This window comes from Sinohyriopsis cumingii, chromosome 12 (assembly GCF_028554795.1).
Source record: "Sinohyriopsis cumingii isolate HCF-2022 chromosome 12, ASM2855479v2, whole genome shotgun sequence".
Classification (NCBI taxonomy): domain Eukaryota; kingdom Metazoa; phylum Mollusca; class Bivalvia; order Unionida; family Unionidae; genus Sinohyriopsis; species Sinohyriopsis cumingii.
In genome coordinates, this window is record NC_142972.1 from 22,585,173 (window position 1) to 22,607,922 (window position 22,750).

At 36.1% G+C, this 22,750-nt stretch overlaps 1 protein-coding gene across 2 annotated transcripts in view; it reads right to left on the bottom strand.

The window, feature by feature from the left end:
* Positions 1–22,750, bottom strand: part of LOC149786094 (zinc finger-containing ubiquitin peptidase 1-like) — a 46,267-nt gene that overhangs the window by 6,098 nt on the left and 17,419 nt on the right. For both annotated transcript variants that reach the window (XM_089976399.1, XM_089976398.1), the window contains exons 5-8: positions 17,833–18,024; positions 16,193–16,361; positions 9,041–9,168; positions 5,755–5,972 (exon numbers count right to left, since the gene is read on the bottom strand). In XM_089976399.1, the coding sequence (XP_089832525.1) occupies positions 5,755–5,972; positions 9,041–9,168; positions 16,193–16,361; positions 17,833–18,024 (707 nt within the window). The remainder of the gene's footprint in view (positions 1–5,754; positions 5,973–9,040; positions 9,169–16,192; positions 16,362–17,832; positions 18,025–22,750) is intronic.

The window sequence follows — 22,750 nt, forward strand, 5'->3', positions numbered from 1 at the left end:
ATACATTCCAATGCCCCAAAATAGTAAAGAAACCTTTTATTTTATCTTTTGTTACTAATGTTGAATGTTAAAACAAGTATGAAATGGGTGTATGAAACATCATCAATTCCTGATAAAGTCACACTGAGACATTTGTTTAAACTAGACCTATATGCAGCACAAAAATGTTAACACTTTATTATGCCTTTGATTGGTCCAAGTTTACTATATTGTCCAGATGCCTTTGATTGGTCCAAGTTTAGTATACTGTCTAGATGCCTTTCATTGGTCCAAGTTTAGTATACTGTCTAGATGCCTTTCACTGGTCCAAGTTTAGTATACTGTCTAGATGCCTTTCACTGGTCCAAGTGTAATATATTGTCTAGCTTTGATTGGTCCAAGTTTAATATATTGTCTAGCTTTGATTGGTCCATGTGTAATATATTGTCTAGCTTTGATTGGACCAAAAGTTTAATATATTGTCTAGCTTTGACTTGTCCAAGTTTAGTATATTGTCTATATGGCTTTTTAAAGTACTCTTTATTCTGTATTTTGCATATTATGGTAAGGGTTTTTCCATGTCATCAAAGTGATTAAATAAACTATTTTACATTAAACTTAAACTTCATCATTTGTTAACTAGCATGCAGTTGTTGGCATAATGGTAGTATTTAATTCGATACTTGTGCACTTTCATTTATTAATATTATCATTATTCCTAAAAAGGTAAGCACTCTTGACACGCACACACATTCCAGCATGATGCTGAGTAAAAGCATGAAAAACCCTACTAGCATGTTTGTTTCTTCAAATAGGAACCATAAATGGTGTCAGAAGTGGGATCTGAAGCAAAAATAATGATTGCAAAAAGACTCTTAACTGATAATTAATGGTCAATGGGTAATTTTAATGATGACCAAACTGGATGAAGGTGATGAAGCATCCCCATCCATGCAATACATTGTTTTTATTTTTAAAAAATAGATTAAGCTGTCATTTGACTGACTGGTAACTAAAGAAGACAAACAAAATAATGACATTATCTCTTGAGGCTCCTATTTTCTGCAAAACTGGAAAAGATCAGATGCACAAGGAAAAACTATATGGTGGCATTTGGCTTTAAGGAAAACAAGCTGCACACAGCCACTTTCCTGGCATGCATTGAATTTGATGGCTTGAAAATCTATGACTATTATTTTTTACACATCTAATGATGGAAAGAAGACTTAAAAAGTAGTGGAGAAATTTCATTCATTCTATGAGGGTGAAACAAATGAATTATGAACAAACATAACTAGGTACAGATTGAAAATAAGCTTTTCTCCAACATGTTCAGAATGCAGATGTTTTTGAAATATGTGTATGACTGTGATAGTGAAAACAGACCACAAACCTCTTGAAGCTATGTGCAAGAACAGTCTGATAAACCAACAAAAAAGACTACAATGTTCTCCACTCATAAGAACTATGACTAAGCATTAAAATATAAAGAAAAGAAAAGGTACATGGCCAGCATGCTGAGCAGAGCATATCTGATGAATATAAAGCAACAATATTAGCTTAAGATATCTATTACATATATGAAGATGACAGAACCATGGCAAAAAAAGTAAGAGTGCATCAACATGCTATAATATATTCCATATCGGAACCCAGAATAGCAAAAGTTCGCAGTACTATACAAACTGATCAATGTAATCAAGAAAGGATGGACAGACACAAAGAATGTTCACAACAGATATGCAATGTAATTTTGATTCTGAGATAATTATCACTGCAAAATGAGATACTATTCATTGGTTAGATAATCATTATTCCATATATGCAAAGACCTGCAGTGAAAGAAAGAATCCACAAAAACTATGTTGGACCATAAGATTGCTGAAGAAGAATATACATCTACTGGCCAAACATGAACAAGTAAACTAACGTTTTGTCTTTTAAGTGAAACATGCAACATCTACTCAAGTAAACAGCTGAAAGAACAACTCATCAGTCATAAGATACCATCCAAACCTTTGGAAGAAATGGGTGGTGACCCTTCATGTTCAACAATAATCACTGCCTCATCTCTGTGCACTCAGAATTATTTGAAACCACTTAAGTACACTTAAGGCCCAGATCAGTCAAGAGGCAGATGAGAAAACCAATACTAACCACTAACATTAGAGTTATTTGTAGACACAGACTAATGTTTGGAAGCCTCCAATGTTATTTCAGAAACAAAGTTATTCTTCATTAAGGTAAAACAGACTCTACACCTACCACTGACTGTGACAATGAGCCATCTGTTGGTGAAAATTGACCTCAGGTTGTTTCACATGCAAAAGTCATGCAGCATTTAAATGACAGAACTCTATGCTTTGCACTATCAATCCAGAAAATTTGCTTCAGTGGACAGAGATGGAGATGCACGTTCAGAGAAATCAGCCAAGTAAACTATGCCAACACGCATATCTGATTACTTAAAGTGACAGACAGGATAAATAAGATACCTCACAATTTGTATACATAAAATAAGAATGAGTTACAAATAGTTAACTGTGAAATAAATTCATAGAACATAACATTTGTTGCCAAGGTTCTTTTTGCAATTTACAGGGATGACAAACAAGTTTATATCTTATATACCAACTTGATAAGTAAGCTTGTATCATAGATACCTATGCTAAAGAACTGGGACAAAGCCTCAATTATACTTGCTTAGAGATGCTGTCTTGTGCTAGATGCACATTCTTTTGGTAAAAGACAAATAAACCTTTAAATGCCAAACTATTAAAAAACTTATGAATACAATTATCTGTTGTATCTGTGCAAATGCATGAGAATCGGAATATTAAAGTCATCATGACAAAGACAGAAGCAAGGATCATTTGTAAGCCCTATTCAGTCTTGATAGCCAGTGATTCACTGCAATGTTGAGTGTGTAGTCTTGATAGCCAGTGATTCACTGCAATGTTGACTGTGTAGTCTTGATAGCCAGTGACTCACTGCAAAGTTGACTGTGTAGTCTTGATAGCCAGTGACTCACTGCAAAGTTGACTGTGTAGTCTTGATAGCCAGTGATTCACTGCAAAGCTGACAGTGTAGTCTTGATAGCCAGTGATTCACTGCAAAGTTGACTGTGTAATCTTGATAGTGATTCACTGCAAAGTTGAATGTAGACATCACAGTCAGTGATACAGGCAGTTACATAAAGCTCCATGTCCCCTAAAACAAACTGACAAACAGGCAGGCACATAAAGTTTCATGGTCCATAAAACATATTGACACACAGGCAGGTATATAAAGCTCCATGGCCCATAAAACACTCACACACAGCCAGGCACAAAGAGCTACATGGCTCATAAAACACATGGACACACAGGCAGGTACAAAGAGCTGCATGGCCCATAAAACACATTGACACACAGGCAGGCATATAAAGCTCCATGGCCCATAAAACACATTGACACATGGATAGGCACATTGAGCTACATGGCCCATAAAACACTGACACACAGCCAGGCACAAAGAGCTGCATGGCCCATAAAACACACTGACACAGGTAGGCATAGGTGGCACTCTCCATTTTCGTATTTTGCATAGGGTTAGAGTCTTAAAGAGAAAGAATTTCCTTGGGTTTCCCCACTGGTTATACTGGTTATTTAAAAAAGACCTTGTGTATCTTAGGTATTGTTCAAAGAACCTTTAATTCATTACATTTTGGTGTATGATTGATGGGTGTAATACGGGTTATAGAGTATAAAGCTTGGTCTTACTCCAGATGAGCATCTTTAAAAAACTGCTAGCTCTGCTTGGTCATTTACACTTCCTGGACTTCAGAGATAAATTGTAAAAACAAGAGCCAATTAACTTTTTTTTTATACATTTTATATATGTAGTAATTTATCCACTCACTTTCAGAAGCTGGTATTGTCTAGTTGGGCAAACTTCATTTTCCCTATTTTAATAGGTGATAAAGAAAGTGTACTTTAGACTAATTCAGGCTGATTTTTTTAGCATTAGGGAGCAGTCATGTTAGTTACCAGTGTGCTTAGATCTTGTACAATTTCCATAAGTACATTATCTAAAGAAATGTCAGCCATATTACATCAAAGTAGCATAGAGGTATGCCATCATTCTCTCCACAGTGCATGTTTCAAATGCAAACAACTTCACCTTACATTCGACACTCTCTTAAATGTACATAATAACTGGTGAGCGCCCCCATATCAGCTCCATGGCACACACGCAGTCACACTGAGCTACATGGCCCATAAAAAAGAATGACATGCAGGAAGGCACCTCAAGAGTTCCAAATGACCAAACTGTTGGTTAGATTTATGAAAATGTTGTTCCTTTCTCACAATGATTGATTCTAATGAAACCCGATATCCAACCAGACATAGTGAGAAGGCAGCATGGAGTTACAAACATGCATAACTTGCTTGCAGTGCTGATCACCTGTGAACTCTAACCAAGTGATACTCTATTATCATATCATGAGGGTGTATAACCAAGTTGTTGTGTTGGGCCAGGCACACTGCTAAAACGAAACACTCTCATCCAAACACAACAGGCCAACTAGTAGCAGATGTTATTGCCACAATAACAGAAGAATACCTTAAGCAACTGTCTTCTTGAATTGATGGGAATGAGCCAACCACTGATTTGTGTGGCATTTTTCTCCCAAATAAAATCTTGATTGCCCAAACACATTAAGGTAGAATGATAAAAATGTGTAAATATTTGTCAATTTTTTTTCCTGCAAGTTACCATGAAGCAATATTATGCATCTTATGTAGTGAAAAGTTACTAGGTGACCCACTCATTTTGACAAACACTTGTCTGAGCACCAAACTATACCACTAAATATGCAATGAGGTCAAAATTTACAGCAACCTGCATAATCAGATTGGGCAGTTCACAGAAATGTTTGTTACACAAGAGTCGATTAACATATGCAATGCATCACCAAGAGATCAACTAAAAAGTTATTATTGCAGATTCTAAAATCCCAACATTTATTGTATTGGGCCATGCAAGTGCTGAATACTAAAACAATAATGCTTCAAATTCACAGCACAAGAAAATGACAGATTTGTATCATATGACGGGTGGATAATACTACTGATTACACTGGATGATAGGAACTAATATTACCAGTGAGTGTGTAGCTCTGAAGGGACTAAATTAACCTTGACATCAAATAACCTGCATTGGAAGAAGTGTCCCTGCTAAATTATTATGAGGATAAGTTCACTTGTCATGTGTCACCAATCATTACATATAAGGTTAACATGCAAGAGAAGAAAATGTGAAATATGAAACAATCCTTGTATGAGAATTTGATTTTGGCAGGTGATGATGCAGAAAACTTTGGGACAAAGCTCATATTAACATTTTAAAATGACCTTGATCGTTGCCACATAGCAACTTGATGATAGGGTAGATATATATCAAAATGTTGCTCTGTGCCAGGCTCAATGCTCAAGTCAAAATATAAAAGCAAACTTATTGAATTTTGTAAAAGAAAACGAGTAAGCAGAAATTCAACTGGAAGCTGTTGCCTGAATACTGACACTCCCATCTCAATCAGAATGAACAGGCTTAATGTCTCTTATCTTACAACACAATAGCAATAGATTATTGTATGCTTGGCATTTAAAACCATATACTTTATACAAAATAGCTTATGTGATCACTTAAATGCAAAATTCAAACATTTAACAGAAACTGTCTCATGATCTTTCACAGTACTTAATTTTTAAAATTTCCTTCTAGGTAATGTACCTTATACTCTTTATCATCAAGAACTCCCACAACTGCTACTATCTGATACTGCTTAGCCTTCAGCCCGCTCAACGGCCGCCGTAATGTTCGCAGCATGTTGGTGTTCACGATACTGTGAAACAGTGTCATCTGTTTTTTTGGGGTGCTGGGGTCAAACAGTAGTAGACGCAAACTCCTGTCCTTCCATTCTTCAACACCAACTATTGTACGGCTGTGACCTGGAATTTGATAATGCAAGATACAGATGCTTAGCTGTTGTGTGAAGATGCAAAATAACTCGTGTATCGACATAATTTTTTAAAACAACTATCAAAGGTTTTATTCCATTATTTGATTTCAGTTATTGTTTGGGGTGCTTTTCATAAAATTACCAGGATAATATCAGAAAACGAAACTGGGTAGACTAACAAAGAAACTGTAAAAGTTTCAAGCACCACTTCAAAGTAACCTCTTGACATGAATGTCAAGGCATTATCAGGATTAAAACAAAAGTTTATTTTGTAATAAAATCGCAATATCACATTTTGATTCCTGTTCACATTAAAGAAAGCAGAACTATTTCAATCGAACAAATCATTACAGTTCAAACTTTGCTTAATGTCAGTTTTACAACTTATGGTGTTCTGCATAATGCTGTCTTGTCTGTTTCTGCAGTCTCGCTTTATAAGGTGTTTTGCAGAATGAGTCTCTGCACTGTCTCACCTAATAAGGTATTTTGCAGAATGCAATGTCTCATATGTGTCTGCAGTCTCAACTTATGAAGTATTCTCCAGAATACAGTTATACCTGTGCTTACAGTCTCACCTGTACCTAGTGATTTGCCTTATGGTGATTTTTCAGATTAGTCTGACTTGTGTCTGCAGTGTTTTTGCTATTAGTGATCTAAATAATACAATGTCTTTGTAAAGTGTTCTGCAGAATGCAGCATTCTTCAGTCTTACCATATAAATTTCTCTAGAATATAGTGTCTTACTTGTGTCTTAATTTATAAAGTGTTGTGCAGAATACAGTGTCTCCATAAAAAGCAGCTGGCCTCTCTGTGATAATGAATCAGCCAGGACACTGACAATGCCTGGGATTTGTATGCATATATAATAGTGGGCACACAAATGCAAGAACTCTCATACCATAACAGACCTCTTGTGATTTAGTAGCCTCACTTGTCTGAAGAAGTTTACCATGACCAAGATTATCATAACCATCTTCCCTTAGATGTAATCACTCCATGCATGGTAGGCATGGTTAATGGCCTTCATTTCCAACAAACTTGTGTCAAGATCCTTCTCTTTTACCATCCACTTGCCTCTGTCCATCAAGAAGCATGATATCAAGTGTACCCCCCCAACAAACTGGCATTTGTACAAATTGTTATGTCCAGTTTTGCGGCTTCTGAAGGTATTAATGCAGCTAGCCACACTATGTCTGGCCATTTAAGTATGAAGTGTCTGATTTTGGTCAAGATAATGATCTGGTGATCTAAATGAACTGAAATCAGGCACCTCTGTTTTAGAATGCAGAGGGCACATATGAAGGTGGACAAGATGCTGACCAGGTCAAGCAGCTGAAGAAACTCCCTCACTGTAATGTACATTCTGGTGGAAATTATCTCTCATGCCTCTCTCTGCATGAACAATGCAGTCAATGCATTTGAGAAAAAGACAAGCCTGAGTGAAATGAGTTAGAAATTATATACCTAGCTGAACAAAATGCTGAGAAAAGCAAAGTCTGAATTTTCCACGCTGACCATTGGCTCTAAACTGAGTAGGGAGAGAAGGCTGTTCACATCCTGAACTAAAACTAAACTGAGCTTTTTGGCAAATATCATACAGGTACACTGACATCACCAAAGAGAAGGACATCTGGAAATGGGATATTGTGCAGTCCAACATCATGGTGATTGCACAAGGGCTAAGGTTGCAGCTTAATGGAAAGGCACGGAATTGACATTCTGTCCCACAGTAGTCAAAGTGAAGGAACTTGCTTGATACCTTGTTTATGGGTATATGGAAATATATATATCAGAAAGATTATGACTGTTACGTTTTTATCACACTGGCACTGACAGTCACATGGATCGTGCCATCCCCATTTTGAATTTCAAGGCAGCAATAAAGTGACTTGGCTTGCTCAAGTCTATAACTGGTCTGAATTTCCTCTTGGCTTTTATAATCAGAAATAGTCTGGAGTACAAGCATATGGAGTCAAGTTTCCAGACTAATTCAACTGCCCACTTAACAAGAAATGATCCTCCTGTGATATGTCTGCCTTTGTGGGATCAAAATCTGCTGATGATGATCATCCATTCTTTGGTCTGACTCCTGATGAGGATGAGATCAGGCAGGGGCTTGTGAGGTGAGCTGAAGTAGCAACCACTGTACTGCCTGCTTTACAACCTTCTCAATATGGACTCTGATCAAATGGCGGAAACCAAAAGGGAGAAAACACAGTGTTGCCACATAGTGACTTTTGAGAAAAGATCGCAAACGAGCATCTCTCCTCATCAAATCAAGATTACAGGAGGTTATTAGGGCATTTGCCATTGTGGTGAGCTGTCACACTGACAACACTGGCAATGCAGCATACCAATTCACAAGTAATGTCCCATCCTGAGGCAATCATCCCCTGGGATTGGAGGCCAAAGTTTAAAAATATCACAGTTGGCAGCCCATACTTACACTGTTGCTCAGATTAAAGTCTGACTGCTTTGGCCATATATGCTTACTGTAATGCCTTTTTCCTTATTAAAGTATTTCCATGCACACTAAAGTGGTGAAGTTTTCCAAATTCAGTTGACAAGCGATTGTAGCTAAGGAATGTCAAAATGCAGTTACTTTTCTTTCCTAAAATAAATATGACTATTCACATATGGCCAAACATTCTCAAACATGTTTGTTACATACCATAAGTTAACCAACTTCTTTTAGCTATCATTGCTTTTCAAACAAATGAAATGTTTGTCCACTGAAAAATGTGGGCTGCCAAATTTTGTTGTGGCCTGAACATGAATGATGCCTAAATCTTGAACATTTTGCGATATTAGGGGAGAAAAGTATAGCTGCCATTAAAATCTGAACCCAAAAGTTCTTGTGTTAAGGTCAGTCAGACAGACCATTAGACCAGAGGGTTAAGACAAGATTGGCTAGTCAAAAACTTGCCTTTATACCTGCTCACTACATATTAATAATCTCCAATACCAATGTCTCATGGAAACTACTGATTATGGGCAGCTGCATTAAAATCGAAGCAGATGTGGGTCTGCAATTCTAGGTAAAATGGTATAACCTACCTAGATGTTGAAGATAGAGTGGAGGTTTGAACATGGCTGGTTTCTCAAAGTACTCCTTAACCCACTCAAACAATTTGGTGTGTGTGCCCTGAGGTCCTGTAGGGTGATGGAAATCCAGCAGCTGACATCTAAAATACAAAGTCATTATAATATATGCTGCATTGATTCCTTCTTTTTGAACAACGTAACAAAAGTCAAAAACACACAAATTTCATGCAGTGTTAATAAACAAACTAAAATTAAAAGTGCAAGCAATGAAATTAGCATTCATGATACTGGGATACCACTAAGTAAAACAGTACCCCTACCTTCCCAACAACTACATTTTAATATCAGTAATACCCATACCTGTTGCTACTGCATAGCTGAATTTATCAGTTTGGTGGCACGTTGATGAACCATCAGCTTGCACACACAAAAACATATCAAAAGGAATACTCACCCTCACTGAAAAGTAAGAGACCTCTGCTAAATAGAATCTGAATTTCTGAGAAAATACTGTCATCGTGGTGGCCAAATGTGCAATGGTAAAAGAAGGAGAAAGTATTGTGCAAGTGGCAGCTTTCATTGGATTCTCATAAGATGAAAGATAGGCCTGTGAGAAAGCAATGGCTTTAACCTCATGGGCTTTAATTTCCAAGAAAGACAGGTCCCTACTGGTAAGGGACTAGTGAGCTCTCTTGATAGTTAATGCAATCAACCTAGAAATGGTGGCAGCTAAAATATCAGTTGAACCTTGAATGGGGAAGAGAAGGCATTTCCTTTAATAGCTGATATAATAAAAATGTAAAGTCCTAACTGGACATAACTGCCCCAGGCACAAATACCACTGAGAATGTGGATCTCATTCAGGACTGAAGCAACTGATGGAATCGGGCATTTTCTTTAACTATAAAACCTGGATGGTAAAGGAAAGAAACTGACTCATAATCCCAATGAATCTGTTACAGCCCTGATCTAGGGCTTGAAAAGCTTGCTTCTTTGTTTTGCAGATACCAGGGCAAGCAAGAAGACCGTTTTGGGGGCAAGGGTCTCAAAAGAAGCTTCACCCAAAGGCTCATAGGGGTATTTATTAAGAATCCACAAGACACAAGAAAGAGTCCATTTAGGTATTAGAGAGCGAGAACTGGTCTTTGCAATTCAAGACACCTGATCAAGTCTATGAGAGAATCTGTCCCAATAGTAGGGTCTTTAGAAAATTTGAGTGTTGAAAAGGACTGCTCAATAGCCATTCATTGCTGAAAATACGCATTGTTTCTCTTCAAAAAGGAAGATAAGAAACTCAGCCACTGTGCTAACCAAGGGAAAGCCAGGATTTATACATTTTCTAATACTCCAATCACAAAAGATTCTCCATCTGGAACATATCAACTTTGAATGAAAACTTTTCGAAATGGAGAGATCATTTCAGATGAGTCAACCATGAAGTTGGAGAATCTGTGGGCTACTATCAAAGAGAGCCCCTGTGACAGGAGGTCCCTCATCAAAGGTAGGGTCTTGGGATGGTCCACTAGCAGATGACTAGGGTCAATGATAGGCAATCACAATGAGCTGAGCAGTGGAGTGCCTGAATTTGTATAGTACTTGTGGGATCATCCTGAAAGGCTGGAAGTCGTAAGTGAACAGATGATCCCACTTCAGGCTTAAAGCATCCACTGCCATGGCCCTCTGGTCAGGGACTGTCAAAACGTAAAATGAGTGTGTTGTTTAGCTTGGTGGCAAACAAGTCCACCAGAAGTCCCCTAAAGTAGGATGCATTTTGTAGAAATGTTTACAATGCTGTTGAATGCTAAGTTATGAAAATAAATTGTTACAAAGTTTTCCAATTTGTTCTGCTTCTTCCATATTTAATTGCATACAAGCATCCTTTGTCCAATATTTAAAGGATCTTATCCCATTATGGTTTCTGTCAAAACTGGTCTAATTCTGTTGAGAGGTTTGTGGGCTTAAAATTTTTTTTTGAATTTGTATTGACAGCCATATCTGAAAGTGAATCAATATCATGTGTAAAAACTTGAAAACCCTTGTGCCAGGAAACTTTCAACCAAATTTCAGCAAATTCTGTTGAGAACTTAAAAGCAGTCATTGAAAGGTTTTTATATTTTTAATAGTAATTGTGATCATATATTAAAGCCAATTGGCATTTGTATAAATGTGAAAGCATTTCATGCATGGATACTTCTATCAAATTTAGTCTTATTCTGTTGAGTTATTTTAGAAAAGAAATTTTTAAGTGTTTTCTATATTAGTCAAGAAAGGCATATTTGAAGACAGATGAGCACCATTTTAAAAAGCTGAAAACCCTTCATGCCAGGATGATTCCTATCAAATTTGGTCAAGTCCAATTAGCAGTCTTTTAAGTTGGTCAATATGATGATGGATCATTATCATCTGAATGAATGTTTAAGAGCTTCACGCTAGGATACTTTCACTCAAGTTTGGTCAAATTCTTTAGATTTTGAGACAAAGTTGTTAAAAAAGGCATCTCTATTTTAATTAATGCAGGGCTCGATATTAATGTTAATCTGCTGTCAATCTGAAATGATAATCAATGCTGAATTAGAAACTGAACTGGCTTCTGTTTTGCCCTGAACAGAGTCAGTGACATTTAGGCAGGGTCCACATAACTATTCTGGGGATCCTGTGGGTTAGTGAATTTGTTTCTTTTATTTTGAGCCCTGTTAATGGTGGTCATGTTGGACAGCAGATTGGTACCAGTTCTGAACAGATCTGAAAGGTCTTGATCCTGAATGCTCCCTGTAAAATCATGCCAAATGATCATGCAGTTTTTATAAATTTGTAATTAAAAAAACTCATCTAATTATGAACAGACAGCAGATGATGCATGATGGATCATAACATAAACTCACTTAGTCTTACATGAGCAAAAATGAAAGAAAAAAAAAGCCACTATTTTCAACTGAATATATACTGAGCTGAAATTGTTACAAAAACTTTTTTTTTGGGTACATCTGAATCAGCTATCAATCTTTCTGATCATATTAAACTAACACACACCAGCGTATCTAATATTTAGCAAGGTTTGGATGACATGATGAAAGGACTTTACACCAAATGTCTGTAAACCATTTAACAACTATAATATAAAATCATAATGAAATAGTGTGCATTATCGGAAGGAAGTCCAGCAGTGTCCGTCTTTAAAATAATATGATAATTATAATCTAGCTCAACTTCAAAAACCATATGTGATGATTCAGTACACGAGCTTTGTGTTATAGAAACCAAAACCGTTGTAAATAAAAATAATCAGGGAAACAATAAAGACTTAATGAACTAGCCTGACTAATTTGAATTATGATCTGTTTAATATGTATCTTTTTATGCATAAATATGTAAAGACTATGTAAATTCACTGTGTTATCAATTTCAAGTTTGTCTCTTAAGCCATATGAAAGAGTGCCCGTTATATTCCACTCCATTTGCAGGGCTAACTCTTCAGGTAATGACTAATCTTAACAAGCTCAGGTAACATGATACACTGTATGGATAGGTGGGAAAAGTAGAGAGCCAAACAGTCTTGAATTAAAAGTATTCAGAACAGAATGCTTGTGTTCTACTCTACTGCCATCTACTTTATATTTGCACTTTGTGAACATACCAAGACAAATACATAACACTGCATTAATGAGGTGGATCTATATTAATATATACTGCAAGTCTTGTATGACAGGTGATAATTCTGTAAGTCTTGTACACCAATGGCACCTTTGTACTAACTGTAATAACAATTAGGTTCTTGAATACAAAATAACAACTACAGCTTAGATCTTTGAAACTAAAGGGACTATAGTATGTATTTTCTTTTCTTTTAATTTCCATTTACTAATTTCTCTTTCCTTGCACTAAACGCATACCTTTAAAGGTACACTGAATAAAATGGTAAGAAAAAACATTTGGGTTAGCAAAATATCACACATTTCTATCTGTCACACATAAGCAAACAAATTTACTCATTTCTGAATGAGCTACTATTGCATAATTTATCTGAACCATGAAGCATCAGGATAAAGTTGTAGTTGTCCATTTTTGGACTTATCATACAAAGAAAGCCAATGAATTATAATGCACATATACTTTTAATTATTATTTAAAAAGCAAATCTGGACATGTTATACTATTGGATGACGCTTTTAGCACAATTAAGATTTAAAACTGACAATCGTAGAAATATTTTGAAGTTCTCAATATCAGGTCCTTTAGTTTTTATATAATTACTACCAAAAACTAACAACCTTTCATGCATTATTTGTTGTATTTTCAACAGAATTTGCCAATGTTGCAAATTGTTTTTTTCTTCCCTTATTGGTGACAAAATATACCATCTCAAGTTTATTTGGGTGTCAACATTTTAGGATAAGAGACTGTTATGTCAACCACCTATACCTGTGGTATGTTTTCAGCATTCAATGACCAATCCCACCTACACTTGTGGTTTGTAAACTGCATTCAGTGGTGAATCCTGCCCATACTTGTGATTTGTTTACTGCAATCAATGGCCAATACTGCCTATACTTGTGATTTGTTTAATGCATTCAATGGCCAATCCTGCCCATATTTGTGATTTGTTTACTGCAATCAATGGCCGATACTGACTATACTTGTGATTTGTTTACTGCATTCAATGGCCAATACTGCCTATACTTGTGATTTGTTTACTGTATTCAATGGCCAATCCTGCCTATACTTGTGATTTGTTTACTGTATTCAATGACCAATCCTGACCATACTTGTGATTTGTTTACTGCAATCAATGACTGATACTGCCTATACTTGTGATTTGTTTACTGCAATCAATGGCTGACACTGCCTATACTTGTGATTTGTTTACTGCAATCAATGGCCGATACTGCCTATACTTGTGATTTGTTTACTGCAATCAATGGCTGACACTGCCTATACTTGTGATTTGTTTACTGCAATCAATGGCCGATACTGCCTATACTTGTGATTTGTTTACTGCAATCAATGGCTGACACTGCCTATACTTGTGATTTGTTTACTGCAATCAATGGCCGATACTGACTATACTTGTGATTTGTTTACTGCATTCAATGGCCAATCATGCCCATATTTGTGATTTGTTTACTGCAATCAATGGCTGATACTGCCTATACTTGTGATTTGTTTACTGCATTCAATGGCCAATCCTGACCATACTTGTGGTTTGTTTACTGCATTCAATGGCCAATCCTGACCATACTTGTGGTTTGTTTACTGCAATCAATGGCCGATACTGCCTATACTTGTGATTTGTTTAATGCATTCAATGGCCAATCCTGCCCATATCTGTGATTTGTTTACTGCAATCAATGGCCGATACTGCCTATACTTGTGATTTGTTTACTGCATTCAATGGCCAATCCTGACCATACTTGTGATTTGTTTACTGCAATCAATGGCTGATACTGCCTATACTTGTGATTTGTTTACTGCAATCAATGGCCGATACTGCCTATACTTGTGATTTGTTTACTGCAATCAATGGCTGATACTGCCTATACTTGTGATTTGTTTACTGCAATCAATGGCTGATACTGCCTATACTTGATTTGTTTACTGCAATCAATGGCTGATACTGCCTATACTTGTGATTTGTTTACTGCATTCAATGGCCAGTCCTGCTTATACTTGTGATTTGTTTAATGCATTCAATGGCCAATCCTGCCCAAACTTGTGATTTGTTTACTGTATTCAATGGCCAATCCTGCCCATATTTGTGATTTGTTTACTGCATTCAATGGCCAATCCTGCCCATATTTGTGATTTATTTACTGCAATCAATGGCCGATACTGCCTATACTTGTGATTTGTTTACTGTATTCAATGGCCAATCCTGCCCATACTTGTGATTTGTTTACTGCAATTAATGGCCGATACTACCTATACTTGTGATTTGTTTACTGCAATCAATGACCGATACTGCCTATACTTGTGATTTGTTTACTGCATTCAATGGCCAATCCTGCCCATACTTGTGATTTGTTTACTGCAATCAATGGCCAATATTGCCTATACTTGCGGTTTGTTTACTGCATTCAATGGCCAATCCTGCCCATACTTGTGATTTGTTTACTGCAATCAATGGCCAATATTGCCTATACTTGCGGTTTGTTTACTGCATTCAATGGCCAATCCTGCCCATACTTGTGATTTGTTTACTGCAATCAATGGCCAATATTGCCTATACTTGTGATTTGTTTACTGCATTCAATGGTCAATCCTGCCCATACTTGTGATTTGTTTACTGCAATCAATGGCCAATATTACCTATACTTGTGATTTGTTTACTGCATTCAATGGCCAATCCTGACCATACTTGTGATTTGTTTACTGCAATCAATGGCTGATACTGCCTATACTTGTGGTTTACTTTGTGCATTCAACGGCTGATCGTGCCTACAGTTGTGGTGAATGGGTGGTAGTAAAAATGCCTCTGATAGTTTACGCATTTTTTCCCCCAAGAATCTGATGATTTTAAACCAATCAGAAATGAATTTACTTTTCTTCATGTAAATCTGAACTATTCACAAGCCAAGGTTCAAAGTGATATTTGAAGATTGTGAGAGCAAAAATTAAGAGTTTCTGAGGTTTGATCTAGAGAATATCATATCTTTCCTCTGCTTGTTCAATATTTGTAAGATCCAAGGTTAAGATGTACCCAAATGTGAAGGAGGCTTTGACTTTGGTACTGTACTCAGGCATAAAATCATGACACATACTCATGTGACATCCAATTTTATTATACTGATGAAACAATACCATCTTAATAGTGCAAAACATTATAAACAAGCTTGAAGTATGCAAAACAGTCATGTAATGATTTATTCTGTAATACTGTGGGACTGTATAGTGTGGGCTATAAAGTAATAACTACCCCATCTTATTTATTTTTCATTGCCTGATACATATAGACATGGAAAAACACTGACTCCTTGCTTGGCAATTTTTTAAATAAATTGGCAACAAAATATTGAGGCTGGTGATTTTTGGCAACAACTTTTTAAAAGCCAGTGCCATCTCCATCAATGTATGAAAACTGCATATATTATGGTACAGATGTATTAAATCACTTTGACAAAAGATCTATTTGATTGACATTAAATTAATACATGCTGCCAATACACTTACTTAATTTTCAGTGATGACAATGTGGCTACAATCTCTGTGGCACCAATCCACTTGGAGGTATTAAAAACCTGCCCTCCAAGCTGATCACAGCCCTGTTTGTCAAACCCCTTCTGCCATGCTGCCTCAATCAGTCGTTGAATCTTGGGTATGGATGGAATAAGAGGTGTTCCTGTTCAATTATGAAACCTTATTACTATATTGGACAACAGTTCTGTGAAGACTACACTCTTTTACAGTTATGTTACATGTACTTTGTGAAGTCAGTATTCTTCCACACATGTGTTGCATTTACTTTGTGAAGACATCACTCTTTTACACCTGTGTTGCATTTACTTTCTAAAGATGGCACTCTTTAACACATGTTGCATTTACTTTTTGAAGACATCACTCTTTTACACCTGTGTTGCATTTACTTTCTGATGACAGCACTCTTTTACACCTGTGTTGCATTTACTTTCTGAAGACAGCACTCAATTACACTTGTGTTGCATTTACTTTCTGAAGACAGCACTCTGTTACACTTGTGTTGTATTTACTTTCTACAGATGGCAATCTTTAACACGCGTTGGATTTACTTTCTGAAGACACTCTTTTACACCTGTGTTGCATTTACTTTGTGAAGACAGCATTCTATTACACTTGTGTTGCATTTACTTTCTAAAGATGGCACTCTTTAACACGTGTTGCATTTACTTTCTGAAGACATCACTCTTTTACACCTGTGTTGCATTTTACTTTCTGAAGACAGCACTCTTTTACACCTGTGTTGCATTTACTTTCTGAAGACAGCACTCTTTTACACTTATGCTGCATTTAGTTTCTGAAGGCATCACTCATACACTTTGTTTCATTTACTTTTTGAAGACAGCACTCTTTTATACTTGTGCTACTTTTACGTTCTGAAGACAGCACTTGTACACTTGTGTTGCATTTACTTTCTAAAGAGAGCACTCTTTTACACCTGTGTTACATTTAGTTTTAGAACTCAGCACTCTTAAACTTGTGTTACACTTACTTTCTCAAGCAATTCCATCTCCAACCCCTTATGTCTCTCCCTACAGGAATTATCTACTATGTTTCTTCAAAAACTAATGCCAAAATATCAAAACACAACTTTGACTTAAGCAAATTCTGCACATAATTTGTCTTAAAAATTGTATATGCTAACTTGCTTTTGTACTGTGTGTTTGTGTAATTTGGAGTTTTAATGTAGCTTTGACAATTTTTCAGTCATATCACTATGATGTCTGCAATGTGACAGTTTATAGAGATGTCTAATACTGAGTTTAGTGTTACGATGGATCAGCCTGGTGTCAGAATAATGTGACTGGGTGGAACATGATGCTACAGGTCTGTGGTATGATGCCCCAGTACAAGGCATCACTATAAACTGCCACACTGCAGACATCATAGTGATCTAATTTTTTTTATAGCAACATTAAATCCAAATCACACACACACACTGATCCTAATGTTTTCTGGAGTATCAGGAGTGTTTCATACTAATGGTTCAAAGTCCTTCCACCCTAAGTGCTCCAACATAACCGGCATTTATATATATATATCAATTACCAACTACAAAACTGATATACATGATCAATTACAAAGTGCATAAATTATATACAAAGAAAACAAATTACCATTAAAGAGTACTTTGCAGTATGTAGGGTTGTGTGCTAATGATGAGAGAAGCATCTGAAAATTCCTATAACCACACCCCCAACCCTTGTCACCATAGGAACCAGAGTAGTGGTCACAGTAGGAGCACAGGAATACTCGGGAAATGTTGGCCCTTGGAACACTGTAGTACTCTTGTAGCCTCAGGATAACATCTGTAATAGTGCCGTGATATCATAAGCTCAACAACTAATCTAGATTAGAGGGATATTATTTTTAATAGTTTAAATTTAATGTGGTTATGTGTTATTGAAAAAACATTGATATGAATGAAAAACATTAACAACAATGTAAGTCATTAAACGTAAAATCTAAGTACCCGTTACTAAAAATTAAGTTAAATTTTTACAAATGGATTCAGACACTACTAGGCAGCATCACACTTGTTATAAGCTCAGACACTGTACGAAGACATACATATTTTAAGCTCAGATGCTGCAAGAAGGTATCACAGAGATTCCGCTAGGGTTGCACAACCACTGATGCTTCATACCGACAAAAAAGGAAAAAGTCGGTGTGAGGCTAAATTTTACATGGAAAAATGCTAATCAATACATGGTTTATCTTTTGCACAAATTCGGGAAAATTATGTTGAAAGAAAATGAAATAAATGCATTTCCAACCTTTACAAGAACAGTGTTGATAATAGACAACATCACAAATCAACACAATAGTGTAGTGTAATCCCTAGTCAGAGTTTACTCTGACCCTTCAGATGCCTTGACATTAATGTTAGCGGTGTAGGGCCAAAACCAATTGCCTATTGAAAAGTTAGAATTCATGGCAACCATAAGGTGGTGGCATAAGGTGGAAACTTATTAATGGGGCTAGCAAACAACTTTGCATTAGTCCATACTTGCATGAAATTGATAGGAAGGCTATTTATTTTCTCAGAAACTGCAAGTAGAGCATTCATTATGTCTTTATTCTACTGTTTGATGATATAAAACTACAGTATTGATGAAATTTAACCTGTCACTTCACTATCTGTATGGCTTATAACATTACTAAGCAAATATCGCAATCTACATCAGAGGGCCATGAAAGTCAAAATGTTTGCAAAAAGAACTAAAACAAACATAATTCTCAACATATGTATTCTAGGAGCAACAACTAGAAACCTGTTGCAGCAGCCTCAAGAAAAACAGATTCATTGAGCAGAGAGCACATGTCAATGTGGCAGTCATCTAATACCAACAAAAACATTACTCTAGGCTTCATGAATCTGCTTTTCTCCAAGAGGCAACGAATTCCAACTTTTTAATGGACAAATGGTTCTGACACCACACCCCAAATGACAAAATATCTGAAGTGGGGTGGGAAGGGTCAGAGGAAACTTAGACAATGTAATACCATTCCATCACCAACTTAATCCACAAACAATTATCAACTTTAGTTCAGAATTTACTTATATGATAAATATCTAAGGTGTTTACACAAAAAATAATAAAATGTTTCACTTTTGTGGCTTGGTTCAAGTGAAAACCTTCATCTTCAGCAAGGTTTGTAGATCACATGACTTGTGGTCATCCATGTACAGGGTTAGTAGCATATTTCTTTTAAAAAATTCCAGGTCTTTTCAAGGTTCTTCAAGGTTCAAAATCATGTTTTTCAAGGTGCATTATTACATTCATTTTAAAGGATTCATAAATTAAACAGCAGTTACTACTTACTATTACTTCATATGAGGAACACTGCTTACAATTTAAAAACAAAACAAAAAGATGAAGTCAAGAGTATTATCATTGATGTCATTCCCATTAATACTAAACATCGTACATCCGGGCATTAGATTAATGTACAGTCACTGATGTCATTCCCATTAATACTAAACATCCTACATCCGGGCATTAGATTAATGTACAGTCACTGATGTCATTCCCATTAATACTAAACATCCTACATCTGGGCATTATAATAATGTACAGTCACTGATGTCATTCCCATTAATACTAAACATCCTACCTCTGGGCATTAGAATAACGTACAGTCACTGATGTCATTCCCATTAATACTAAACATCCTACCTCTGGGCATTAGAATAATGTACAGTCACTGATGTCATTCCCATTAATACTAAACATCCTACATCTGTGCATTAGAATGATGTACAGTCACTGATGTCATTCCCATTAATACTAAACATCCTACCTCTGGGCATCAGAATAATGTACAGTCACTGATGTCATTCCCATTAATACTAAACATCCTACATCTGGGCATTAGAATAATGTACAGTCACTGAACAATTTTCGTTTGACTCGAATAACACTACACTATTTACAATATCCAAAATATTTTAGATTGAAAATTTCAGTTCTTGTAGCTTGTCATCAAACTGGTTCAAGAGCTCCAAGTTCAATGATTTTGTCTGTAAAACTTTTCCTCAAGTTATCTGATAATTTAAATTTTCCTATGGGTATCTGCTTTCAACACATAGTTATCAGCAGCAGCTGCCATTGTCTCAATGTCTTTTTCAGTGCCTGCCTTTCTTCTCTAATTTTCCTCTGCTCATCCAAGTATATGCTGTACCTACTGTAAGCACTGCCTGCATTTACAAGCATTTTTGATTTTATATCTGTCAAATTCCACCAGCATTTCTTACACTGCCAATACTCACTCTCCTTGCAACCAGTCCTTTCCTTCATATTTACATCTTCAAACTCTTTATTGATAGAAAAGCCCCCTTCAACAGTAGCCTGTCATGGGAAGACTTTACAGGACCCCCATTCAATAATTCCTACTATGAAAATTAGATCAAATAACAATATACTTTTTGAAGTGAAACCCTGCTGTAAACCCGCCAGAAACCCACCTGTGAGAAAAATCTGAATTAATGTGGGCTCCTGTGCTGAGGCATCATTATTTATACCCAACCCACCACATAAAACAAAAAACAAAAATATTTGTTCTTTATATTATCACCCATTTAAAAAGAGCATACCAATATTTTTAAACTATTTCATATTTGATACATTAATATTTCTCTCAGCTTAGCTGTATTCTATATTTTTAGATTTATCTTGATGACTGCAATTATTGTCTGTCCTATTTCCACTCAATCCAAAAAATAGATCCTGATCGAATAAATTTCATTAACTAAGACTACATACAGTTTCTATTTTAAAACTTGAAGCTCCGTGTTTGCAGACATACCTCTTTTGTCAAACACAATTTCATGCTTAAGGCTTCTTCCTGTTTTGTAGTATTAACCATAATTACGTAATTTACAAGAGCTAGGGTGATTTTTTTTTTACAGCTGCATGTGACCATAAAGCACTCTCTCCCACTACATGCAAATCAATAGCCATCTGGCACAATTTGCATTTTGCAAAGCTGTCTGCAAAAGATCTCATAATCCAAACTTTATATTTTTCCTTGTCTAGCCACTAAAGTTGGAATCAACGTCCTGCCATTTTCGATTCTTACAAATGATTCAAATTTAAACCGCGGCTACATCTGGAAGTTCAAAATGTATGACTGTGCAGCAGCCAGTTGTGGAAATTTCCTTTCCGGGACAAACTTATAGAGCATTTTGTTTTTTCTCTCTCTTTTTTTCTGTTTAAATCTGCAAAATAAAACTATTTATTAATTTCTTTAGGTTTCAATAAAATCAAGGCTTTTCAAGGTACCCAGACAAAAGTTTGAATTTTCAAGGTGTTTTCAAGGCCCTGAAGGACAAATTCATTTTTCAAGGCTTTTCAAGGTCCCCTACAGACCCAGCATATATATAAAGAAGCAGAATCCAACCAAGCCAGTCCCTTGGAAAACAACATGTGGTTATTAATTTGTTTTCAACTAAAAAAATGAAAACACGGATTAACATCTATGAAGCAGAAGTACAGGTGCTTTAATTTTTATTGCTTCACATACCAGAAGTTAGTCACACACTATAGGACCGAAAGGAAAGTTGGATTATCTCTTTGATGGCTTCAGGCATTGTTTTGATACCAAGTACACATTATGAAACAAAATTTATCAAAGAGATAAGCCGAATCTTATTCTGATGTCAATCAAAACTAGTGTTTATTTAGGACTAAAGCCGCATGAAAAGAACAGATCAGCATTTGACAGATTTTGACTTCGACTTAGTTAACTAATACTTATATTTTACAGTTTGTCAGTACATACTCATTTTTTTCCAGTACAGTGACAAATTTTTAAAAGCATCATACAGGTCAGAAGCTGATATTGCTAGGTAGCATTGTACAGATCTGAAGCCAACACTGCTAGGCAGCATCATACAAGTTTACAACGTGTAATTGTCTATTCTTTTCATGATCTCTGTTTCTCTTTTTGTTTATCGAACACACACACATGTTAGTACTCAAATATTTTAAAGATGGATCAATTAAAAGTATATTTATACTCTGAAATTTGTAATTAGGCTTATATAAAATTATAGTAATATTGAAATCAGAGGTTCCACTATTGCACCTGTGAGCAAGACACAGGTTTCTGCAGTGCAAAAATATCCCATAAGGTTGGCAACGTGAGAATCTGAACCCATGGCTGGACAGGTAGAAAACTGGAGTGTTTTTGACAGGCTGCCCAATACCAATTAATTGTTTAAACTGAGCATAGTTTCTCTTCAAGAAGAGAAGAAAACATGTCATTGCATTCAAAAAGGGACAGGTAGGATTAATGCTACTCAAAAGGCAATTCCACTTCAGACTCAATGTGTCCACTACCCAGGCTCTCTGATCTGGAACTGCCAAGATGTAGTACATTTTTTTACATACAAACAAGTCAACCAATGGGTTCCTTTTATAGGCTAAACTGGAGGTCCACCAAAATTAGTACATCCACCATGTTGGGATAACTACCCCACCCTTCCTGGCCAGATTGTCTGCCAGAATATTCTTTTTGCCAGGGATATAA